This window comes from Berghia stephanieae, chromosome 10, assembly GCF_034508935.2.
Source record: "Berghia stephanieae isolate SIO BIC M18660-M18661 chromosome 10, UCSD_Bste_1.3, whole genome shotgun sequence".
NCBI classification, from domain to species: Eukaryota; Metazoa; Mollusca; class Gastropoda; order Nudibranchia; family Aeolidiidae; genus Berghia; species Berghia stephanieae.
The window spans coordinates 21760967-21782062 of record NC_088369.1 but is presented as its reverse complement, the minus strand read 5'-3'; the positions used below and the strand labels follow the sequence as shown (position 1 = coordinate 21782062).

Here is a 21096-nt window from a genome sequence, read left to right as displayed (position 1 = left end):
TTTGCATAACAAATCCAGAGTAGTCTCCCGTTTACAATGTCGCCGGCATCCATTTCCGGGTCATTGTTTTAAAGTGTTTTCTTTCTTTCAACTTTCACTTTTCAAGTTTCAAGCGTCATATTTTTCACATTCAGACTGCAGACTATGTAAGTTTGGACATTAGCCTTCCCTTTCTCGTCTTCTGACTGATTCTCTCTCTCTCTCTCTCTCTCTCTCTCTCTCTCTCTCTCTCTCTCTCTCTCTCTCTCTCTCTCTCTCCCTCTCCTCCATCTCTCTCCTCACTCCTCCCCCCTTCTCTCTCTCTCACTCTCCCCCTTCTCTCTCTCTCTCTCTCTCTCTCTCCTCTCTCTCCTCTCTCTCTCTCTCTCTCTCTCTCTCTCTCTCTCTCCCTCCTCCTCCTCCCCCTCATCCTCCTCCCTCCTCTCCTCCTCCTACTCCTCTCCTCCTCCTCCTTCCTCCTCCTCCTCTCTTCTTCTTCTTCTTCTTCTTCTTCTTCTTCTTCTTCTTCTTCTTCTTCTTCTTCTTCTTCTTCTTCTTCTTCTTCTTCTTCTTCTTCTTCTTCTTCTTCTTCTACGTGTGAGTGTGACGTTTGTGTGTGTGACTCTGTGTGTGTGTGGTGTGTGTGTTTGTGCGTTCATCTTTCTGTCTTTCAATTTATTCCTATTCATATTCATCCATGTTCCACCCTCGTCTTAATATGAGTCTCATACTCATGCACAGACATACACATGTTGTGTCATACGTTATGCCCCTAGGCTGTCATTATTCCCAGACGCCTGTCTGGGGATAATAAAATTTCGTTATCCCCAGACAGGTGTCTGGGATAACCAATTTTTGTTATCCCCAGACACCTGTCTGAGGATACTATCCCCAGACCCATGTAGCAAGTGGGCAGAAAGATTTTATGCAAAATGCCAAACTAGGCGTGAAAAATACCAAATATTCTGGAAAAAATACTAGTGGTTGTGTCCCAAAACAGTTAATATATCAAGTGATATTTAACACAAGATGAAAGTAAATAGTGATCAAATGTCAAATCCAGCTCTTTTAAAAAAAAATATTTTAAAGCAAATGGATCAATGAAATTTCTTTTGTTACTTTGATCTGAAAACGTCAAACTGGCAATTCGACTTTTTATTTTCAACCAGGAAGAAAGTTGTTAATCATCAAATCTGTTCATAGTCCACCAACCATTTAAATTTTCATTACCAACCTACCTGTTAACTTTATTAATCATCTCTTGTTTCTATAATTTGCTCATTCTGGCCACAATTTTGGGGACGACCGGGAATGATTTTTATGTCGCGGACGAATTCCTAGGCCATGGTGTTGTTCGCCCCAAAGCCCAAAACCCACACCTGTTATTTTCCTGTCTGCTACGCACAAGACAATACAATTTAGTATCACACGTCCACAAAACTAGATCCAACAACATATTTTTATTCGAATCAGAGATGAAAATAACTACCAAAACAAGGAAGCAAAAATGGTGGAAATATGTTTAGCTCATATATGAATTTAAGATATTCCGATAGCGGAGTGGATAGGCAGCTCAGTGGGTAAGGCCACCTTTCATTTTACTCCTTTTAGCTGCACCGATTCGACCCAGTCGCGACCCCCCCCCCCCCCCCCCCCCCTGCTCATTTTTTTTTTTTTTTACTTTTCTTTCTTTCTTCCCAATTATTGATTTTCATTGTTTTCACTTTTGTTCCAGCAAGAGTTTTTTTTTAATCAGTTGATTATTTTATTTCTCCGATAATATTATTTCATTATTTAATTTGCTCTAGATCTATTATTGTTTTTTGTTTTTGTTTTGGTCAATGATAATAATAATAATAATAATGATAATAATAATAATAATAATAATAATAATAATAATAATAATAATAATATAATAATAATAATAATAATAATAATAATTGTAATATTTGTTATTATTATTACTATTACCATCTTAATCATTATTATATTATTATCAATAATAGTATTATTTTTATTATTAATACTCTTATTATCATACTATTACTATTATTATAATTATTATTATATTATTATTATATTATTATTATTATTATTATTATTATATTATTATTATTATTATTAATTATTATTATTATTATTATATTATTATTATTATTATTATTATTATTATTATTAATTTAACACATCCCTGCTCCGAGGGAAATCTCTCTTTTTCTTTTTTTTTAAATATTTTGACCTAAACATTAGAGTTTTTTGTTTGCTAAACTTTATGTAATGTTCGTTTCTGAGCATGAATTCTTAAATTGTTTTTATTTTAAAGCAATTATGTTTTTTTTTAAAACAATTATTGTTTTTTTTTTCTCTCTATCTGACCATTTGGTCGCTCTCTGAATATTTCTTGTTTGTTTGCTTTTTATTAATTCTTTCTTTAGACCTATTTGAGATTGGATGGGGACGAATATATTTGCTAGAATACTAGAAAAAAAAAAGAGAGAATGAGAGAGATGAGAGAGAGGAGAATAGAGAGAAAGAAAGAAAGAGAGAGAGAGAGAGAGAGAGAGAGAGAGAGAGAGAGAGAGAGTTTAAATAAAAAAAAAGAGAGTTTAAGGGTGGGGGGAGTGGATGGGACATTTATCCCTTTCAACGTTCTGTAAAAAGAAGACGGAATTTGAAAAAAAAAAAAAAAAAAAAAAAAGTGACGTTACCAGGATTCGAACCCACAACGTCGATTATGGTCAAACTTCCAGGGCAGACGACTAAACCATTCGGCCATGACACCCACTTCGAAGTCGACGCATATTGTGTATATTTTAATGTTGGCTAATTTTATGTTTTTATAGATATTTTATTAACTTTCCTTATTTCTATGTGCATCTGGAAACATTCCATATCCTGGAATGTGGATAATTGTTTAAAAGAGCGGAGTTTCAAATATGCGTCTGGGGATAATGAAAATTTGTTATCCCCAGACAGGTGTCTGGGGATAACAAATTTTTATTATCCCCAGACAGGTGTCTGGGGATAATCACAGCATATGCCCCTATACTATACCGTATTTATACATATGCCCTATGCTCACACATCACCCCCCCCCCCCCCTCCCCCACTCATCATCAATCAAAATCCACTGGACTTAGACTTAGAACAATGAGTATACAGCTACTACCAGATCTACTACAGCAACAACAACTACTACTACTACTACTACTACTACTACTACTACTACTACTACTACTACTACTACTACTACTACTACTACTACTACTACTACTACTACTACTACTACTACTACTACTACTACTACTACTACTACTACTACTACTACTACTACTACTACTACTACAATTTCTACATACTACAACCATAAAGTACAACCTACCACAACTAAAACCACAACTATTACTGCATTTTACATCTGATATATGACCTCAACAAACAAATTGGAAGAAAGAAAAAGTATATTTCGAAACGTTATTATACTCACCTCTCTCTCTCTCTCTCTCTCTCTCTCTCTCTCTCTCTCTCTCTCTCTCTCTCTCTCTCTCTCTCTCTCTCTCTCTCTCTCTCTCTCTCTCTCTCTCTCTCTCTCTGTAGCTGACTCACACACTCACTCACTATAATGATATAATTATGCCATCAATGGTAATGTCACAATAAGTACTTTTTCTTAAATTATTAATGAATGCTACTGCTGTTGCCACTTCTAGTAAGATTGTTTCAATTTTGAAATATTTATTTATTTATTTTTTGTTTTTGTTCAAAGTTTTAGCTTGCATTTTCAATAAAAGCTTTGATTGATTGCTTTTTTGTCCTTTGTTGATATCAGAAAAATGCTTGCAGCGGGGAGAGACAAGCGATCAACAGCGGGAAATCGCATGAACAAACTGCTCGAAGCAGAAGATGAAGATGATTTTTATAAAACAACTTATGGTGGTTTTGACGAGGTAAGGAGTATAAGAAATATTGTTACTGTACTTGTAGTAGTAGCAGTAGAAGTAGTAGTAGTAGTAGTAACAGTTGAAGTAGTAGTAGTAGCAGTAGAATTAGTAGTAGAAGTAGTAGTAGTAGTAGTAACAGTTGAAGTAGTAGTAGAAGTAGTAGTAGTAGTAATAGTAGTAGTAGTAGCAGTAGAATTAGTAGTAGAAGTAGTAGTAGTAGTAGTAGTAGCAGTAGAAGTCGTAGTAGTAGTAACAGTTGAAGTAGTATTATAAGTATTAGTACTACAGTCTACTCCAGATAATTGCACCTCGGTTAATTGCAACATTTCCCAAGAAATGGAATTAATTCTGTATAAAAGTCACTGGTTAATTGCAGCAAACTTCGGTTAATCGCAAAAAATTTTGACCTCAAAAAGTGGAAAGTTGAAGATATAATTCAAGTAAAATCTCTTGATGAGATTCCATCATGGATGAAATCATGATAGGTAGAAGATCGTGAGTGGGTGGGTTTTAATGCTACAGTACTGTGTCACCATTCTATTAGAGACAAAAGAGGGCGGAGATTTGTAGTATCGGTTTGTGTGGTCATCTGTGTGAACACAACAGTTTTAGAAACATTCAAGTGAAGATTATCAAATTTCTTCAGCCAAAACACCAACAGTGGCTGTCACAATCGACAACTCTCTCTCCTCCCTCGAATACAAATACTCAGAATTGAGTCGACTTCGAGTAACATTCAGATTCAGATTCATTTCATCATTATCTTTGAACCACTTTGTTTTGATTCTTAATATTTTTTTTTCTAGGAAGAGGAAGACAAAGATTACAATTCATCCCAGTCTGACTCAGACGATGTCATCGACTCGGATTTTAGCATCGATGAAAACGACGAGGTTAAGAGTGATGCCGAAGAAGACAAGCCAAAGAGGAAACGGAAAGGCGTTGTCACTAAGGCTTATAAGGTTTGTCTGTTCAAATTGTGATTGAGTGAATGCTTTTGCAAACATGCCTACTTGAATATTATAAAATTCGTAATTTTTAAGGAGATAAAGATAATAGTTTGCTATAGGGAATGAGATTAGCGGAAGAGTCGCGTCCCTTGATTGGACGTCACCCATAGTCTGTGACCGGCGGAAAAGTTATTATGTACTCTGGGATAAACATTAATTTTCAATAAATTTTAATGACTTTGAGATGTTCATGAAGTTCTGAAATTGGAGCTGAAATTTTGTAATTCTACGAATTTTTCGCAGATGTTGGTAGGTCTGCATTTTCTGCCTAATTCAGTCCCTTGATTGGTGCAACGTAATAATTACAAGGAAAAAAAAACACACCATAATTACAAGGAAAAAAAACACACCGAGCTGTTATTTAAGAGTTGTGACATTGATTTGAAAAAAAAAGTCATTTCTGGATTAATGTGTACAAATGTTTTTTGTTTTTTTTTCACATTGCATTCCTTGGTTGCAGGATCCTAAAGGAGAGAAAGGAGCAGAAAAGAAACCGCCAGTAAAAAAAGTTAAGAGAGATAAGCCAAAAGAGGAGACTTCATCAATTCAGATTTACGTTTCTCCAGGTACTTGACTAGATAAAGTCTGTTGACAATGACATAAATCATCCAACCTGATGGGTGTGAAGGTGAAGGGATGTCATTATATGTTTGGAGTATAGGATTTATCTCCGAGACTTAAATTTAACTGTCAAGTTGAGAAGTAGACCTTTTAAAAAAAATAAAAACCAAGACAATTAATGTTATCTGTTTTACATCAAATTGTCAGGTTTTCCAATAAGGACTCCATTCACTATCTCTCTCTCTCTCTCTCTCTCTCTCTCTCTCTCTCTTTCTTTCTCTTTCTCCCTCTCTCTTCCTCTTTCTTTCTCTTTCACTTATCAGTTTGTAATGAAAAAAAAAGAGATAGATTAAAAAGAATTTTATAATGTTCATGATTGTTTTTGAAACAAGATGGAAATGTGAATTGAATTAAATCTATTGATTTTCATTACGTTCATACTTTTTTGCAGAACAACAAAAAAAAACAAATAAAAAACAAAACAAAGCTAAAAATCTTGTAGGAACATGATTGCCAACGCTAGCCAGCATGCTACATCATGTTACACAAGCTGAATACCCTTGAAGAAAATTTAAAAAATAAAATCATTAACCACCTCTTCCCCCCACCCCTCCCAGCTTAATCAATAACTTCCAAGGCAACAGTTTATCATTTTAAAGCTTTAAATGTGGTAAATCAAATGTATGGGTGATGGGAGCAATGGCTCTGTATGAATGAGCTTGTATGAATGAGCTTATTAATGTTTCAAAAATCATTTAAATGCATTATTTTCTTTTTCTTAAGAATTAATTAATTCATTAATTTAAAAAAAAAAAATTTTCTTTTGAACTTTGCTCAGAGAGGAAGTCAGTCCGCCGTTCCACAGCTTTGAAATCAGAAGCATCGGCGTCCAGACAGAAATTGGATATAGAGAAAGACAAAATGCTCAAGGACTTGGCCGCGAAGAAGAATGTGGCCAGTATCCGACGCATGACACAGGAAGAGCTTCTGGCAGAAGCCAAGGTCACAGAAGTTCAGAATATGAAGAGCTTGGGTAAGTCTTACTGCGTTAACAAGTGTCTCAGAATAAAGGTGCTTCAATTGATCTTCAGACATTTAAAGTTTTTCTATCCTCCTGTTATTGTTGACATCAATAAATTAAATTTATCTCTGCTTGATGAGTCATATTATTACCTACGTCCCTTGATAATTATTTTTTGTTGTTTACATCATTTTTGTAATATTAAAAAAAATATCAGGTTCAGGTAAACAAAAAGTGTTAATCTGCTGTAGAAATATGCATTTTCCATTTATCAACCAATGAAAATGAAGTTACACCTGACCTCATATAAACAATGATTTTACTGGGAAAAAAAAAGACTTTTTTTTTAAACCATGAAATGTATTTGATATTGTCAATAAGGGCAATAGGATAAAAATTTCGATAAAACTCAAACAATTTTTATTTTGACCATCAATTTTTACTGCCTCCCTACCCCTTAACTGATAGCCCCACACATAGATAGTTTGATTGATACATATGTAGAGTTATAGATGGATGGATATTTTTTTCTAGAATTGTACATGCTAATACGTTTATTTATTAATTTTTTTATTCGAACTGTTTTTCTCCTTTTTTTTTCCCTCAGAAAACTATCAAAAATTGGAGTTGGAAAAAAAGAGTGCCAGAGTAGTGAAGAGAGCATACCAAGGTCCCATCATCCGATACCATTCTCTGGCCATGCCCCTCATAGAGGAAATCCCCACAGAACCCGATGTGGATGTGGATTCAGAGGAGTAAGAATTGCCTTGTCTGGATAAAAGATGGTGCCATCTTTCTTTTTCGAAAATGTTATATTTGTTTTGTTAAAAGAAAAAAAAAATTAATGGGAGCTTTGATTTTGTGGCTTGCCCATGCTATTTACGTGTTATAAATTGTTGTATACCTGAAGCTTCCGATTAAGAATTGACACCAATATTGTATTTGCCTTTGACACTTGAAAGTGGTTTATTTATATATTATAATAATTATAATAATAATAATAGATCTTTATTGTCCATAAATATGGCAATTTTTCATTTAGTTACACTTGTTATAACGTTAAATGATAACTGTAACATTGAACAGATATTTCACTCCTACTTATTTTCTCTCTCTCTCTCTCTCATTCACTCACTCACTCTCTCTCTCTATGGCCTACTGCTTCAAACGGTTTTATGTCAGGTTGATGAAAAGCTAAAAATCTCTGTATGGTACAAAAATACAAGACTTGGGTTTAATTTATATGCTTTACTGAGGGTTTTTTATATAATTCAAAAAACCCTAAAATCTCACATGACTAGTCATAGCTGCATCTGGTTCAACCCGATTTAACACCATTTTGAGACAATAGGCCACAACTGATGTTTCAAGGTAGTATGAATTGTTTTATCTTCGCTATATAAATGTCTGGCTTTTAGAGATGCCTGTTGAATTCAATACCGGCTGTGATAAAAAAAAAAAACCCACTAATGATTCATTTGATTTTATCTCTATGGCTGGATGTACTCTATAAACAGAACAAAAAGAATCAAAAAAACATGCAAGAATTAATCCTTCCAGTAAACGTAGATTATTCATCTTGGTCTTAACAGAATAAAGTCAATTTGTTTGACTTTGCTCAATGTTTTTAAATTAATTAATCCATTATTTGATGATTTAATGAAAATTTTAAAGGTATTTCACTTTAAAATTAATTCAGATTTCACTGTGAGATCAACAGCACAATGATAATGACAATGATAATAATTTGAATCTTCTAAGTTTTTCTTGTCTGGGTCTGATAGTGTACAAGAACTTTTTTCATCACTTCAGACCTGTAAAATGTCCGACAAATGTCGGGTTTCTGACAATGTTGCCACAATCGTTTTGGTTTTTTTTCTCCTCTTTTCATCATAATTTTTCACTTTATATAAGCATATTGAGTTAAAACATAGGCGTCCTGTGTGTTAAAAAGAAAAAAAATTCAGCCACTTTATAGTCTGATCATTTTTAATTCTTCAAAAGATGTGTCTATCCTTCCTTCAAACATTCAACAAAGTTGCCAATTTTTTCGTATATTTACGGAATTCAGTCTGTTACAAACTTATCAGTATATTTTCCAATCACTTGATAAACGGGAAAAAAAGTAAATTTATAAAATCGTTTTACAGTTCAGTACTCAGAAAGGGGTTGATCTATGTGTTTGTAAAAGTTCAGTAAATTTTTGTCTCCTGAATTAGCAGCGCTGGTCATAGTTCGATTGTAATCACAACAAGAATACTGGATAATAAAAATGTTGCCACTTGAAGCTCGAAAAAAATTAATAACAATAGGAAATGGAATGGAACTGTTTAATTAACGGAGATGTTTTGGGTTTCCCCTTTGTCAACAAAACATGATGAATAGAACACTAAAGATGAACCAGAGATGGGAGAATTGCATTATTAATGTGAATATTCACTTAAACAACGGAATACTCTATCTCATTCGTCTCTAACGTTCCATTCATCGCGTTTTGTTGACAAGAGAAAACTCAAAATGTCCACATTTCGACTGATGACTTCAAAAAATCGCCCCCTTTTCCCTCTATAACCCCTGTTACTGAAAAGACGCCCATACAATCTCCAGCCTGAAGCTTTGGTCTTAATGGAAGAAGAAGAAGATTATTTGAGTTCATTGACTAAATTGAAGTTTCCACTCCACTTCCTGTTGCTATTTATATCAAAACAAGAGTGCAGTATATTGTTATTCTGTCTGGTCTCAAAAAGGGCAAAACTTTTACTATTTTCCAGAGTGACAGAGTCCAAGAAACCCGAGTTAACGGCTGATGAAAAATGTGAAAGGACTTTTATAACCTTCACAGAGGAGTCCACATTTAAAGAAGTCTTTAAATACAAGTAAGTAGTAAAGGGTTCTATGTTGTAATACCAAAATGAGTCAATAAAATGTATAGTAAATTAAAGGGCATAAAAATGACTCTTATAAAAGATACAACACAAAGTAATGCCAAAATCTAGAAGTGCCTGAATGAGTCGATAGAATGTATAGTAAAATAAAGGGCGTAAAAATGACTCTTATATAAAAGATACAACACAAAGTAAACGACGTTTACTTCCTTTATTTTACTAAACAGTTCTATGTTGTCTTGTATGGACGCAGGCGTCCTAGTGTGCTAGTGGTATGAACTTTCATCTTTTGATTAGACACAGTTGTGCAAAATTATCAAGGCAAATCAGGCATTCACTTCTCTCAAGCAAATTTGGAAGCAATGTGTAGGCTGAGAAAATTGTTCGCATCTGTTTTTCCAGTCATCAATTTTTTTTTTCTGGTGCAAATCTCTATGACTTTCGAATAGCCTTTCCATGGTCCTTCAAAATTAGTTAATTTTTATATTAGATGTAAGAGAAATGACATTAATGCTAACTTGTTTTTCTTTTTCAGAAAATCGTCAGCACCTGGCAAATCTATCTGTCCCGTCACTAAATTGCCTGCCAAATACTTGGATCCCATTACTCAGGTATGCCATAAGTTCTCATATTTACCTATTTTCATTCATTAAAATGATTGAGGAATCATTAAATAATGTTCCTGTTTAATTAAAGAAGTTAGGCGGATCATTAGCTTCTGCGGGATATAAATTAAGAAACTCTTTCTTTTTGCTGGCTTTATCCGCCCCAAAAATTACACATTTATCAGTAAGTTTATTTCAACAGCACATGTTTTGTATTATTCTTTTTAACCATTCCGGGCTCTAACTATAGGCTTGCCAACCAGTAAGATTTCTCATATTTTTATACGCTTTGAGGTCCAAAATATGGTAATATGGGAATGTTGATTGAAATATGAGAAATGCAAAAAGTTAACAGTTTGTAACAAAAAGGGGAAAAAATGATAATAGTTGAAGTCATTTAATGTCATTTTCACCTAGATGAGAACCTGAGTGGCCCGACAAATGATTGTCACAGGAATTTCAGGACTTTCTGACCCTCCTTAAATTTAACGAATTTTAATTTGAAATTTTGGATTGTTTCACATGTTGAATATATGATTTTTTGGGAAGAAATGTGAGAAAATGTTCATAAATATTGGGAAAAATATGATAAATCTTTTCAAATAGTTGAGGTTGGATGGCAGGTCTGCTATTTATAAATTAAACGATTCATAATTGTCGATTATTTCTACTTCACAGACTCCTTTTGCAAATGTGAGAGCCTTTAAGATCATCCGAGAAGCCTACGCCAAACAGTTGGAGGCAGAAGCAGCCAAGTCGTCCAGACCGTCGAGTCCTGCCTCGTCGTCTACGGGCTCCAGGAAGAAAGACAAGGAAAAATCATAGACCCGATTGATTCATGATTACAGATATCCCTGCCAGGTGCAGTGAAGTGACCAACCTAGGGAGCAGGCACTGGTGTATGATAAAACATCTGAAAGGTGTGTATGAAATGGTGCCAGACAAAGCAGAAAGAAAAAAAATATTACGGACCTGCCAACTACGTTGAGAATTTCGTAGTGCTACGTATTTTTGGCTCCAAACTGACAATTTATATAAAGATCTTTGATTCCATAAAACTTCTTGAAAACCAAGTTTTGTTGTCGTAGCTAGTCTATTAGGGATTTAAAAGCAATATCTTAACATAATATTAATGACAAATTGGTAAGTAGTTCTAGTGTCTACTATGTTAAAACCCCTGAAAACTACGAATTTTTCCAAGTCCAGGTTGGCAGGTCTGTAATTAAAAAAAAACATTCCAAAAAGAAAAATGGCATGGTTGTTTTCTTGTATTTTTCTTTCTGCTTTTCTGTCACTGTTTCAAACAGACCTTTTCAGATTTTAATCAAACACAATGAAGAAGTCATAAAATGAAACTAGATATAAAATTAAATGTTATTAAATCGCAAATTATATTTTTTTCTTATCTAGTTGCAGTCAAACTTATTGGTAGTAATAGTATCCGATAAAGTCAAATGTTCACCACGTTTGGCTGGTAAGGTAATTACAAATCAACGTGATCGATACACTATTAAGTTTGATTAAAATGGTAACAGATCGTTGCAACTGAAACAAAGTCAAGTGTAATAAGAACAAAAAGGTTGTCACTAAATTCTAAATTGAGCTTTTATATTATATATCCACTAAACATGCTCAAAGCGTTTTACAAGGGGTTCCCAGCCAACAGAAACACTTAAACATGTAGGACGAGACGTCGCCTGTTAGGCAATATTACAATTTTTTTCGGACAGAGACAATGCTGTTCACGGCCAGATACTCATTTTACACCTGAGTACGGTGAGAGAATGTGAGTAAAGAGTCTTTTCCAAGGACTCAACTATGCGCCAAGAGAGGCTCAAACCCAGGGCCTTCCAATCTGAAGGCGAGTATCATACCACTGGATGACATAGCCGCACACTGACACACAGTCAATTATGAAAACAATAAGAGATTGTCATCGCAGACACACAGTCATGTGTGTAATTAACTTTAACAACACAATCATTTATTTCATCTTAATCGAAAATTGCCTTTTGACTCTTGAGATACAATTTAGTGAGAAATATTTATTTCTACAATCGGGCACGGTTTCCTAGAATTCCTTTGGACATTCAGAAGAAATTTGATACATTAGAATGAGTTCAAGGAAACCATACTTGGGTATATATCGAGCTAAAAGCGACAACAAACTGTGGTGTGACTCACTTCTGCGACATTCTATGTTATTTTGATGGCTGTTGCTGCTCTCTCTCTCTCTCTCTCTCTCTCTCTCTCTCTCAATGAGTATAAAATTGACCTTTACCTGAAAAGCGTTTGAATGCTGAATGGCTTTGTGGTTGACAGGAAATTATGACTTTGTGATTGACAGGAAATTATGACCATTGTTTGTGCAGATGTCATTTTATGACCGAGTTGGTGACTTCTAATGTAAATACAATGAAATTAAAAGTAAAAGAAAAACAAAATTATGTTCTGTTTTTTTGTGCATATAATTGCTTTAATTTATTTTGTTTTTGTAGCTTATCGTATAGCGCAATATCCTCTATAAGTGCTCAAAATGATTCACATGGGTTCCAAGCCAACAACAACACATAACATGTAGTATGAGATATGATGCCTGGAAGGTAATGTTTCAAATTTTTTCCCCATTAGACAACACTTCTACCGGCCAGGGAGGTACTCATTTTCCACTAGAGTAAGGTGAGAGAATGTGAGTCTTTTCCAAGGACCAAAATTTGTGCAGTCCAGAGCTGCTGGGCTCGAACAATGGACCTACTGATTTTAAAGGCGAGTGTCGTGCTGCAACATCACAAAGCCGCATATCCATGCTCCTAGACCAGAGTCAGAAGTCTGAATAGTCGTATCAGAATTTCACGGGCCAACAGCAACACTTAAAATGTAGGACAGGACATGACCCTGTTAGTCGATATTACAATTTTTCGGACAGAGATAACGCTGTTAACGGCCAGGTACTCATTTTACACCTGAGTGCGGTGAGAGAATGTGAGTAAAGAGCCTTTTCCAGGGGCTCAACTATGCGCCGAGCGAGGCCCGAACCCAGGACCTTCCAGTCCGAAAGCGAGTGTCACACCGCAAAGCGGCACTAACGAAATTAATTTTTTAAATGTTAAAAAGAAATAATATACAGAATGTGGATTAAAATTCTTTATAATTTTATTTTCATTCTGTTGAATAAGATATTCATTCATTTCACAGTAAAATTATGATAGACATTGCAAATTTATCGGTTTGATCTGTATTCAATATACTACACACTGAAACCAGGTAAATGAAAACCCTTAAAGAGATTCATTTTAGTAACCAGTTTTAGACATATATGTTTGTTTTATTAACATCATGGGACAACGGCATAGTGAAAAGAAGCAAGGACCAGTTATTATTGAGATATTCCGCAAATATTCTTGAGTGTGTCCAGATTTGATCTCCTTGTAAGTCGTGAAAGACGCCAGTCGAAAGCAATTCAGTCATCAAAATATATTACAGTGAATGACATAATCAGTCGGATAGTGAAAAGGTTTGAACTGAGATATTTAGTTTAGTTTGAAGGTCAATTTTTATCAAAAATGAGTTCTTGTCATAAATGATTAAATCAATCCTTTTTGTACATCTTCGGGAAATGTCAAAGCTTAATTTCACTTCTGAATATTTTTTACAGCTAGTCAAGTTGAAAAAGTATTAAAGTTGAGGAAAGTTGCTGGATACCTTTCCCATACACCTGACCATAACTTCATGAAAAATCACCCGATTTATTTCAAATAAAGATTAAAGTGCTCTGGTGAGCATATTCTTTCAGAAAATGCATAAATGCAAATCCAAAATCATCTCCCGACTGTCCGACTGATTATGTCATGCCAGATTGTTTGATAGATATTTACTAACAAAAACAGAGAAAAAAAAAATAATGGTAGCATTTGTCAAGCAAAATACAAAGGTATTCAAAATGGTTCATCTAAAACGTAATCTTTTAAATGTTCTTTACAAACTATAACGAGGGTCCCGATAGATCAGTTGGTAGAGCACTCACTCCACAATCAAAGGGACCAGGATCGATTCCGGGTGAAGTTGAGATTTTATTTTTTGACACCCCCCCCCCCCCTGTCCATACAGCAGTGATTAAATTAAGTAGCTGGGTCTGTTAGATCTGGTGGAAAGTACTTTGCTATAGACTGGCATCCTATCAAAAGGGTAGCATGCAATTTCTACTGTCTGTTTCACGCTATGGAAGCCGGGATAAATTCTGGCTCCATGGGCCTAATAGCTCTGAAGGACTACTTTGTTTTTTTGGGTTAAAAATAATAAATATTGAATTGTATGCTTCAATTTATCAGATGAAGACAGATACTGTGCACATTTCGTTTGTAGTTTCAACGCCACTATCACTATCGCATTATCTCATTCATCTGTAGAGTTTCATTCAATCTTTTTTTTTATAAAGGGGAAACCCGAAACATCCACAGTATCTGTCTTCGTCTAATAAATTGAAGCTTGCGATTCTTTTATTTCTTTACAAGTTAACACGTTTCAGCTGTGTCAATGGACATCTCTTTTGTACTGTATTTATTTTTTAAATGTAAAGCACTGGACTTGGATTATTTTAGTAGGAATCGAGAATGTGCAGTTTATAGACACCAACAACTGGGGTAATTTTGCCTCTTTAACTTTAACATTGAACCGATTTGAGAACATCTAATTTTGTGGCAATTATTTCCTTTCATAAAAAGTCAAGTCTTTAAAACTAATAAAATAACTACACAATAACGCTGAGATAACTCTTTTGTTTTTTGTTTTTAAGGGTTTTAGTTTTACGGCGCTTGGAAGGAAATGGGAAAGTAAAAAGTTCTAGAATTACAATTAAAGCTGCCAAGAAAAGGTTAGACAAAGGGGAATTGGTGCACATAGGGAACAGATTTAGATTCCAAGAGCACGCTATCAAAGTACTTAGTTTGAGATCACCTAAAAGTCTCATCCAGACACAGGTCCCCACTAAGAGGAATACACTAAAATGTTTACAAATCATATAATATAATATGTATACAATGCATAACAGAGAGATGATTTACAAGGAAAAAAATATCATCTTCCAAAACTATAACGATACATTAGACTGTTTCCCTCTCAGCTAGGGTATCCAGCCAGAGCCAGGACAAAACCAAGTAATCGTATTCCAAGACAAAGACAGAAAGAAAGTTGGAAAACAGATATAGGGGGATAGAAGACTCAGTAAGCACCTCCCTGCCCACTATGGGAGGTCAGGAACCTCGCCCAGCTGAGATAACTCAAAAAGTTCCAAAGTCACGGAGGCAAAGTCACCCCTTAAGGCCAAGTTACTCCAGTTGACTGTAATTGTCATGCTATTATTATTATTATTATTATTATTATTATTATTATTATTATTATTATTATTATTATTACAATGCTCTCTGGGTTCCAGCACGCTCTGCTCTGCAATGCGACACGCTGGGGCTGGGTGACCAAATGTGTTGGTTACCCTCCCATGAGTATCGAATTTAGGTTACCATCCCATGAGTATCGAATTTAGGGTACCATCCCATGAGTATCGAATTTAGGTTACCCTCCCACGGGTATCGAATTTAGGTTACCCTCCCACGGGTATCGAATTTAGGTTACCCTCCCATGAGTATCGAATTTAGGTTACCATCCCATGAGTATCGAATTTAGGTTGCCCTCCCATGAGTATCGAATTTAGGTTACCCTGTCATGAGTATCGAATTTAAAATTCTAGAACGCTTTTTGGCTTCTCTCGAAGCGTGCTTGACTACAGCGAGTACTGTATTGTAATATTATTATTTTAAAAATAGGATCTATAAAGAAACCATTCTGCAGAGATCTTTTGAAATTTGTTTACTTCATGTAAATATAACTCTAAAGAGGCATAATGTAATAATAATAACGTTTTATATTCTCATGTTTTGTATAATGATCACACATGATGAACAATGAATATGGTCCAAGAGATAATGACGATAGCGATGACGACGACGACGACGACGACGACGATGATGATGATCTGATAAGTGGTGATAAGGACAACAACTTGAGCTTGAGCTTTTATATAGCGCAATATCCACTAATAAATGTGCTCAAAGGGCCCATGGCCAACAGCAACACGTAAAACGAGAGATGACGCCTGTTAGACAATATAACATTTTTTTTCGACAGACGCTGTTAATGGCCAGGTACTCATTTTACACATGAGTATGATGAGGAAATTTGAGTAAAGATCTTTTTTTTCTCCCAAGGACTCAACTATGCGCGGAGCGAGGCTCGACCCAGGACCTTCCGATCCGAAAGCGAGTGTCACACCACAACGATGATTAGGAGGTAATTGATGACGTCATTGAGATTGTTGGAATAATAATGATGGTAGTGAATGATATTGTTGTTCTTATTGATGATGATGATGATGATGATGATGATGATGATGATGATGATGATAACATGAACAACACATTAACCAAAATGGTTATTGTCGTTGATAATGACGATACTAACGAAATAGTATCAATTCTTTTCAATCAGTTGAAGTAATACACACACAAAAAAAGCGATAAAAATATAAAAACAACCATTTGAACAACAATGATGATTATTATAACAACATTGTGAAAGACTCATTGTATATAAATATAAAGTAAAAATAGCAGTTCAAGAAGCATGGCGTAAATAAGGCTTTTTGTTACAAAACTGGCTATTTGTATTTTCTAGTTACAGAAGCATGGAGTAATTAAGGCTTTTTGTAACAAAACTGACCATTAATTTGTACTTTATAGATACACAGGCATAGAGTCATTAAGGCTTTTTGTTACAAAACTTACTCTTTGTACTTTCTAGTTACAGAAGCATGGAGTAATTAAGTAAGGCTTTTTGTTACAAAACTGACTCTTTGTACTTTCTAGTTACAGAAGCATGGAGTAATTAAGGCTTTTTGTAACAAAACTGACCATTAATTTGTACTTTATAGATACACAGCATAGAGTCATTAAGGCTTTTTGTTACAAAACTGACTCTTTGTACTTTCTAGTTACAGAAGCATGGAGTAATTAAGGCTTTTTTGTTACAAAACTGACTCTTTTTCTTGTTGTTTCTCTACAAAGTTTATGTATCTCTGATAAGCAATATGTAACCCTGCCCCACAAAACGGTATTAAGCCAGCATGGTTAGAACTAAAAGAAAATTGTACCCTGAAAGGTGTGGAATAAATTATTAAGTAATGAACAAATATGAATATAAACAGTTTAGAAAATGAACAAAATATCAAACATGGAGCAAGGGGGAAAGGGGGGGGGGGGGGGTAAATACTTCTGACTAATATTTTTTAATGTTTTTCGTATTGGCTGAAGAAGCGTTTTGAACCATAAACAATCCGAGATTGGTATTTTGTTCTTTTTCGAAGCTGTTACTTATATATATATATATAATATAAATTGTCACTCACATTATATTAGACATTAGATATAATGTGAGTGACAATTTATATTTTATATTAGCTCTAACCATCATTATCGAGCACTTTCGTACCTACGAGTACCCACCAACACTCATATATATATATATATATATATATATATATATAATATATATATATATATATATATATATATATATATATATATATATATATATATATATATATATATATATATATATATATATATATATATATATTCATTTTTGCTCACATTCATTTTCATTCATATCCATTTTCATTTTCGTTCATAACTATTTACAGTCACATTTCTAGCTTAGTATCCCAGTAATAAATCATTTAAGGATTTGATCATTTCAATTTTGTGAAAAAGAAGAGGATAATTTCATTGGTCAGATATCAGCTTTACTTTTCCCGGTACTAAACAGTTGAGCACCTTTAAAACAAACACGCTTAACACAGTAACATTTATACAAGAAGATATTCGACAATTTTACGGGCAGAATGGAAGATCATAAAATTCCCTTGAAGTCAAGATTATCGTGGTGGCAAAATTGTGTCATGCAAGAAATTGCTTCTTTCCTTACAAACAAGAAAAAAAAACAACTAAATAAATAAAATTCCCTTTATTCATCCCATAGGGGAAAGTTGTCTCTAGGGTCTAGGTATTCCAAGGGAAAACTGGAATAACGAATGCGTCAGCCGCAGTGCAGCGCTACTTATAATAGTCGTTGTTTTTGTTTTTGTTTTTACGGGTTTTACGGCGCTTGCAACACATTAAGATTAAGTCAGGGCCAGTAAAAAGGAAGAAAATGGTATAGTAAAAAGTTCTCACGCTCTTACATGCATGATGCATTTAAAATAAAATACATATATAATATGAGCCTTTATAAAGGGCAAGATCCACTAACCGTGCTCAAAGCGTTTTGCAGGGGTCCCAACCCAACAGTAACGCTTAACACATATGATGTGACATGACCATTAACATATATAATTCCTATGTACTTAAATTCTGAGTATAGTGTTCACTGTCTTAGACTTGGACACAACAAAGACACAGCAGTTGACAAGACTGTTCCTCTAAAAACATTGTGATAATTGCCACTGGTTTTAGACAGATGTTTGTCGTACTTTTAAAAAACAAAACATATTTTAAACTTTTTGACCAAAAAACAAAACAAAAACAAAACGTTTTCTGGCCAACGTTTAAAAATTGTGTTTTGTTAAAAAAAAATTGAGTAAGGCAGATTCATGTAGTGCAGCCACCAACCATTTATAATAAACATCTAATTTATATCCGTAGCAGGAATTAACGGTTTATAGATTCAAAAATTTCATGAACTAGTGTGTTCCATGGAGTCCTGTGTGTCAAACCACACGTCATCACTAGACATGGACACAGTTGAAATCAAAGTCGGTTTGAGAACATTTCCTCCATTCCGTTTCACACTGCTCTCCATGTCCTGATCTGTACTACCCTCAAACTGAGACAAATCGTGAAAGTTTATGTTGTTGCCTTTAGATCCGGAAGAACTACTGCTAATAATACTGCCGCTGTGGTTGGTGCTAGGGGAAGGCGTTTTGCTATCTCCAACAGCTGCTGATAAGACTGAGCTGTATCCGCTATCAATTGATGACGACGCGCTTTTGAAAGGTTTGTTGACGCTTTTGCTTTCGTCCACGGCGTCGAAGTAGTATTCATTTATCTCGTCTAGAGACATGCTGTTCAAAGAGCTGATTGTGCTCTGTCGCCGGAACATCTTCTTCCGCTTTGATTTGACCTCATCGTAGTACTTTTTAGCCTCTTCAGGGTCAAACACGGGCGTCCCATTAATTTGAAACGCTTCCGGTGCAAGAGTGAAATTATCGTCCGAGGAAGGTTGTGTCACGAATTGTTTTCGAGTTTGAGAATTTTGAATATCCGGAGTATTCCCGCTCGGGGGTGATCCATTGATAGGAGAATTCGCCAAAGGGCTTTGGCCAGATTGGGGAGATGCGTTTTGATTCTTCAGAAGTAACTTCCTTAAACTGAATTTATCTTTGCCTAAGGCCATGGCACTTTGTACAAGAGGAGAGTCCGGATGTTTTATGTATTTAGTGTGATTTTTCTTCATTTGCATTTTGGCAATGTTGCTGAATCGATATTTGGCAGAATCTGGGCTACCTGTGCTTGGAGACGAAGATGAGAATGAGTTTTTGAGGGGAAAGTTTGCAAAGAAAAGATTTGGTTGAGCAGGTTTCTTTTTCATTTGATCTAGAAAGCTTTTAGAGTCAGCTGACGACGAAGACTCCTTAGACGAGGCTGGGTTGGCATTATCTTTTTTGCCAGTGGTAGCAGTGGTTGACGGGGCGTTATTGAAAACTTTTGAGTCCTTTGATGGATGGGTCTTATCATTTCCGTTATGACGGTGAGAGGAGTTTGGTACATCAAATGAGTTCACACTGTCTTGACTGGCTCTAAATCCAAAGCTTTCATTTGCAGATGGTGGGGTGCCGAAAGGAAAATCAGGTGATTGTGACTTTCTGGAGAATTTGGGGGACGATGAGTGGGTTTCACTTGCTTCACTGTTGATGTTGGGTATGGGTGACATCACTGGTTGCAAAGAAGGACGTTTAGCACCTTTGGTGATTGGAATTGGCATGCTTCCACTTCCAGATCCATTGAAATCTGGGACATCTGGGAGATTCTCTCTGGGCGTCACGAACACAGATCCGTCAGTGGATGACGCTGTGGAAAACTCTCGGTTGTATTTCGAGAAAAAGGGACTGTCGTTGGGCGTTGTGTCGGGTGTCGGGGTGACGAAGGGAGGAGTGACGGAGATGGAGCCACGCGTACTGCCGAGTCTTCGGATGAATTTGTGCATTTTTTTCTTCATCGCCATGACGCTCTTCATGCTGAGTAAGAAGGTTTCTTGGGTGTTGATGTTGTAGCGACTAGGACATTTTCTCTTGTTCAAAACACTCTCTCGAATCACCTGCAGAAATAAGGAAAGAGGAAATTGCAATGAAATAAATATCGTTTGTATTTTAGAGACAGATGGAGAATCGTCAACACAAGAATCAGAGGAACAAGAAACAAAACTGAAAGAAGTCGGTGGGGAGAGAGTTATTGAAGTCTTTAATTCAATTCAGGAGGGCGAAGTGGGCGAGTTTTTAAGGCATTGCGCTGTGATCTGGAAGGTCCCGGGTTCGAGCCCAGGTTCAGGCACTTTCGTTTTTTTCCTTGGGCAATATTATTAACCCCCTATTTTCTCACTTGAACAACGTGGGTGATTCCTGTTGACATCAGACATCTTGTTTGATGAATTATCTATATTATTCCTTCGTGGAATGTCTAGGCGACGATATATTATGATGTCGTGGCGGAAGGACACCGTTTTTATATTTAAAAAAAGATAATTTAAAATTCAAGTCAGTTAATGATTATTACCGATTTAATGTCATCCAAATGAAGAAGGGTGTTGAACTCTGTGAGTTTGGTCAAACGCTGAAAGCTCTTGTGGGTGTAGGTGAAATTGAAAGTTGAGTATGGGGCTTCTGGGTCGTCAAAAATATCAAAGTCGGCAAAATCGAAGTCTTCTTTAGTCTTTCTTGGGATACCTGTGGAGGAGATCCGACAAAAACAACAACATGATTACCAGTTTCTG

At 35.4% G+C, this 21096-nt stretch overlaps 3 protein-coding genes across 6 annotated transcripts in view; 2 read left to right on the top strand and 1 right to left on the bottom strand.

The window, feature by feature from the left end:
- Positions 1–21096, top strand: part of LOC144980823 (putative serine protease K12H4.7) — a 641746-nt gene that overhangs the window by 465143 nt on the left and 155507 nt on the right. The gene's annotated exons all lie outside the window — the stretch shown is intronic.
- Positions 30–12446, top strand: LOC144980809 (vacuolar protein sorting-associated protein 72 homolog). Of its 2 annotated transcripts, none has more exons than XM_078928631.1 (9): positions 30–146; positions 3809–3926; positions 4727–4882; positions 5391–5496; positions 6330–6524; positions 7120–7267; positions 9284–9388; positions 9933–10008; positions 10681–12446. In XM_078928631.1, the coding sequence occupies exons 2-9, from the start codon at positions 3813–3815 to the stop codon at positions 10825–10827; spliced, it is 1047 nt and encodes a 348-aa protein (XP_078784757.1). In that variant the 5' UTR covers positions 30–146; positions 3809–3812; the 3' UTR covers positions 10828–12446. The 2 variants fall into 2 exon arrangements, with proteins under 2 accessions (XP_078784757.1, XP_078784756.1); XM_078928630.1 differs by having other exon boundaries at positions 9260–9388; positions 10681–11685.
- Positions 18676–21096, bottom strand: part of LOC144980806 (cytosolic phospholipase A2-like) — a 131372-nt gene continuing 128951 nt past the window's right edge. For all 3 annotated transcript variants that reach the window (XM_078928625.1, XM_078928622.1, XM_078928623.1), the window contains 2 exons: positions 20880–21049; positions 18676–20424 (listed from right to left, as the gene is read on the bottom strand). In XM_078928625.1, the coding sequence (XP_078784751.1) occupies positions 18784–20424; positions 20880–21049 (1811 nt within the window). In that variant the 3' untranslated portion in view covers positions 18676–18783. The remainder of the gene's footprint in view (positions 20425–20879; positions 21050–21096) is intronic.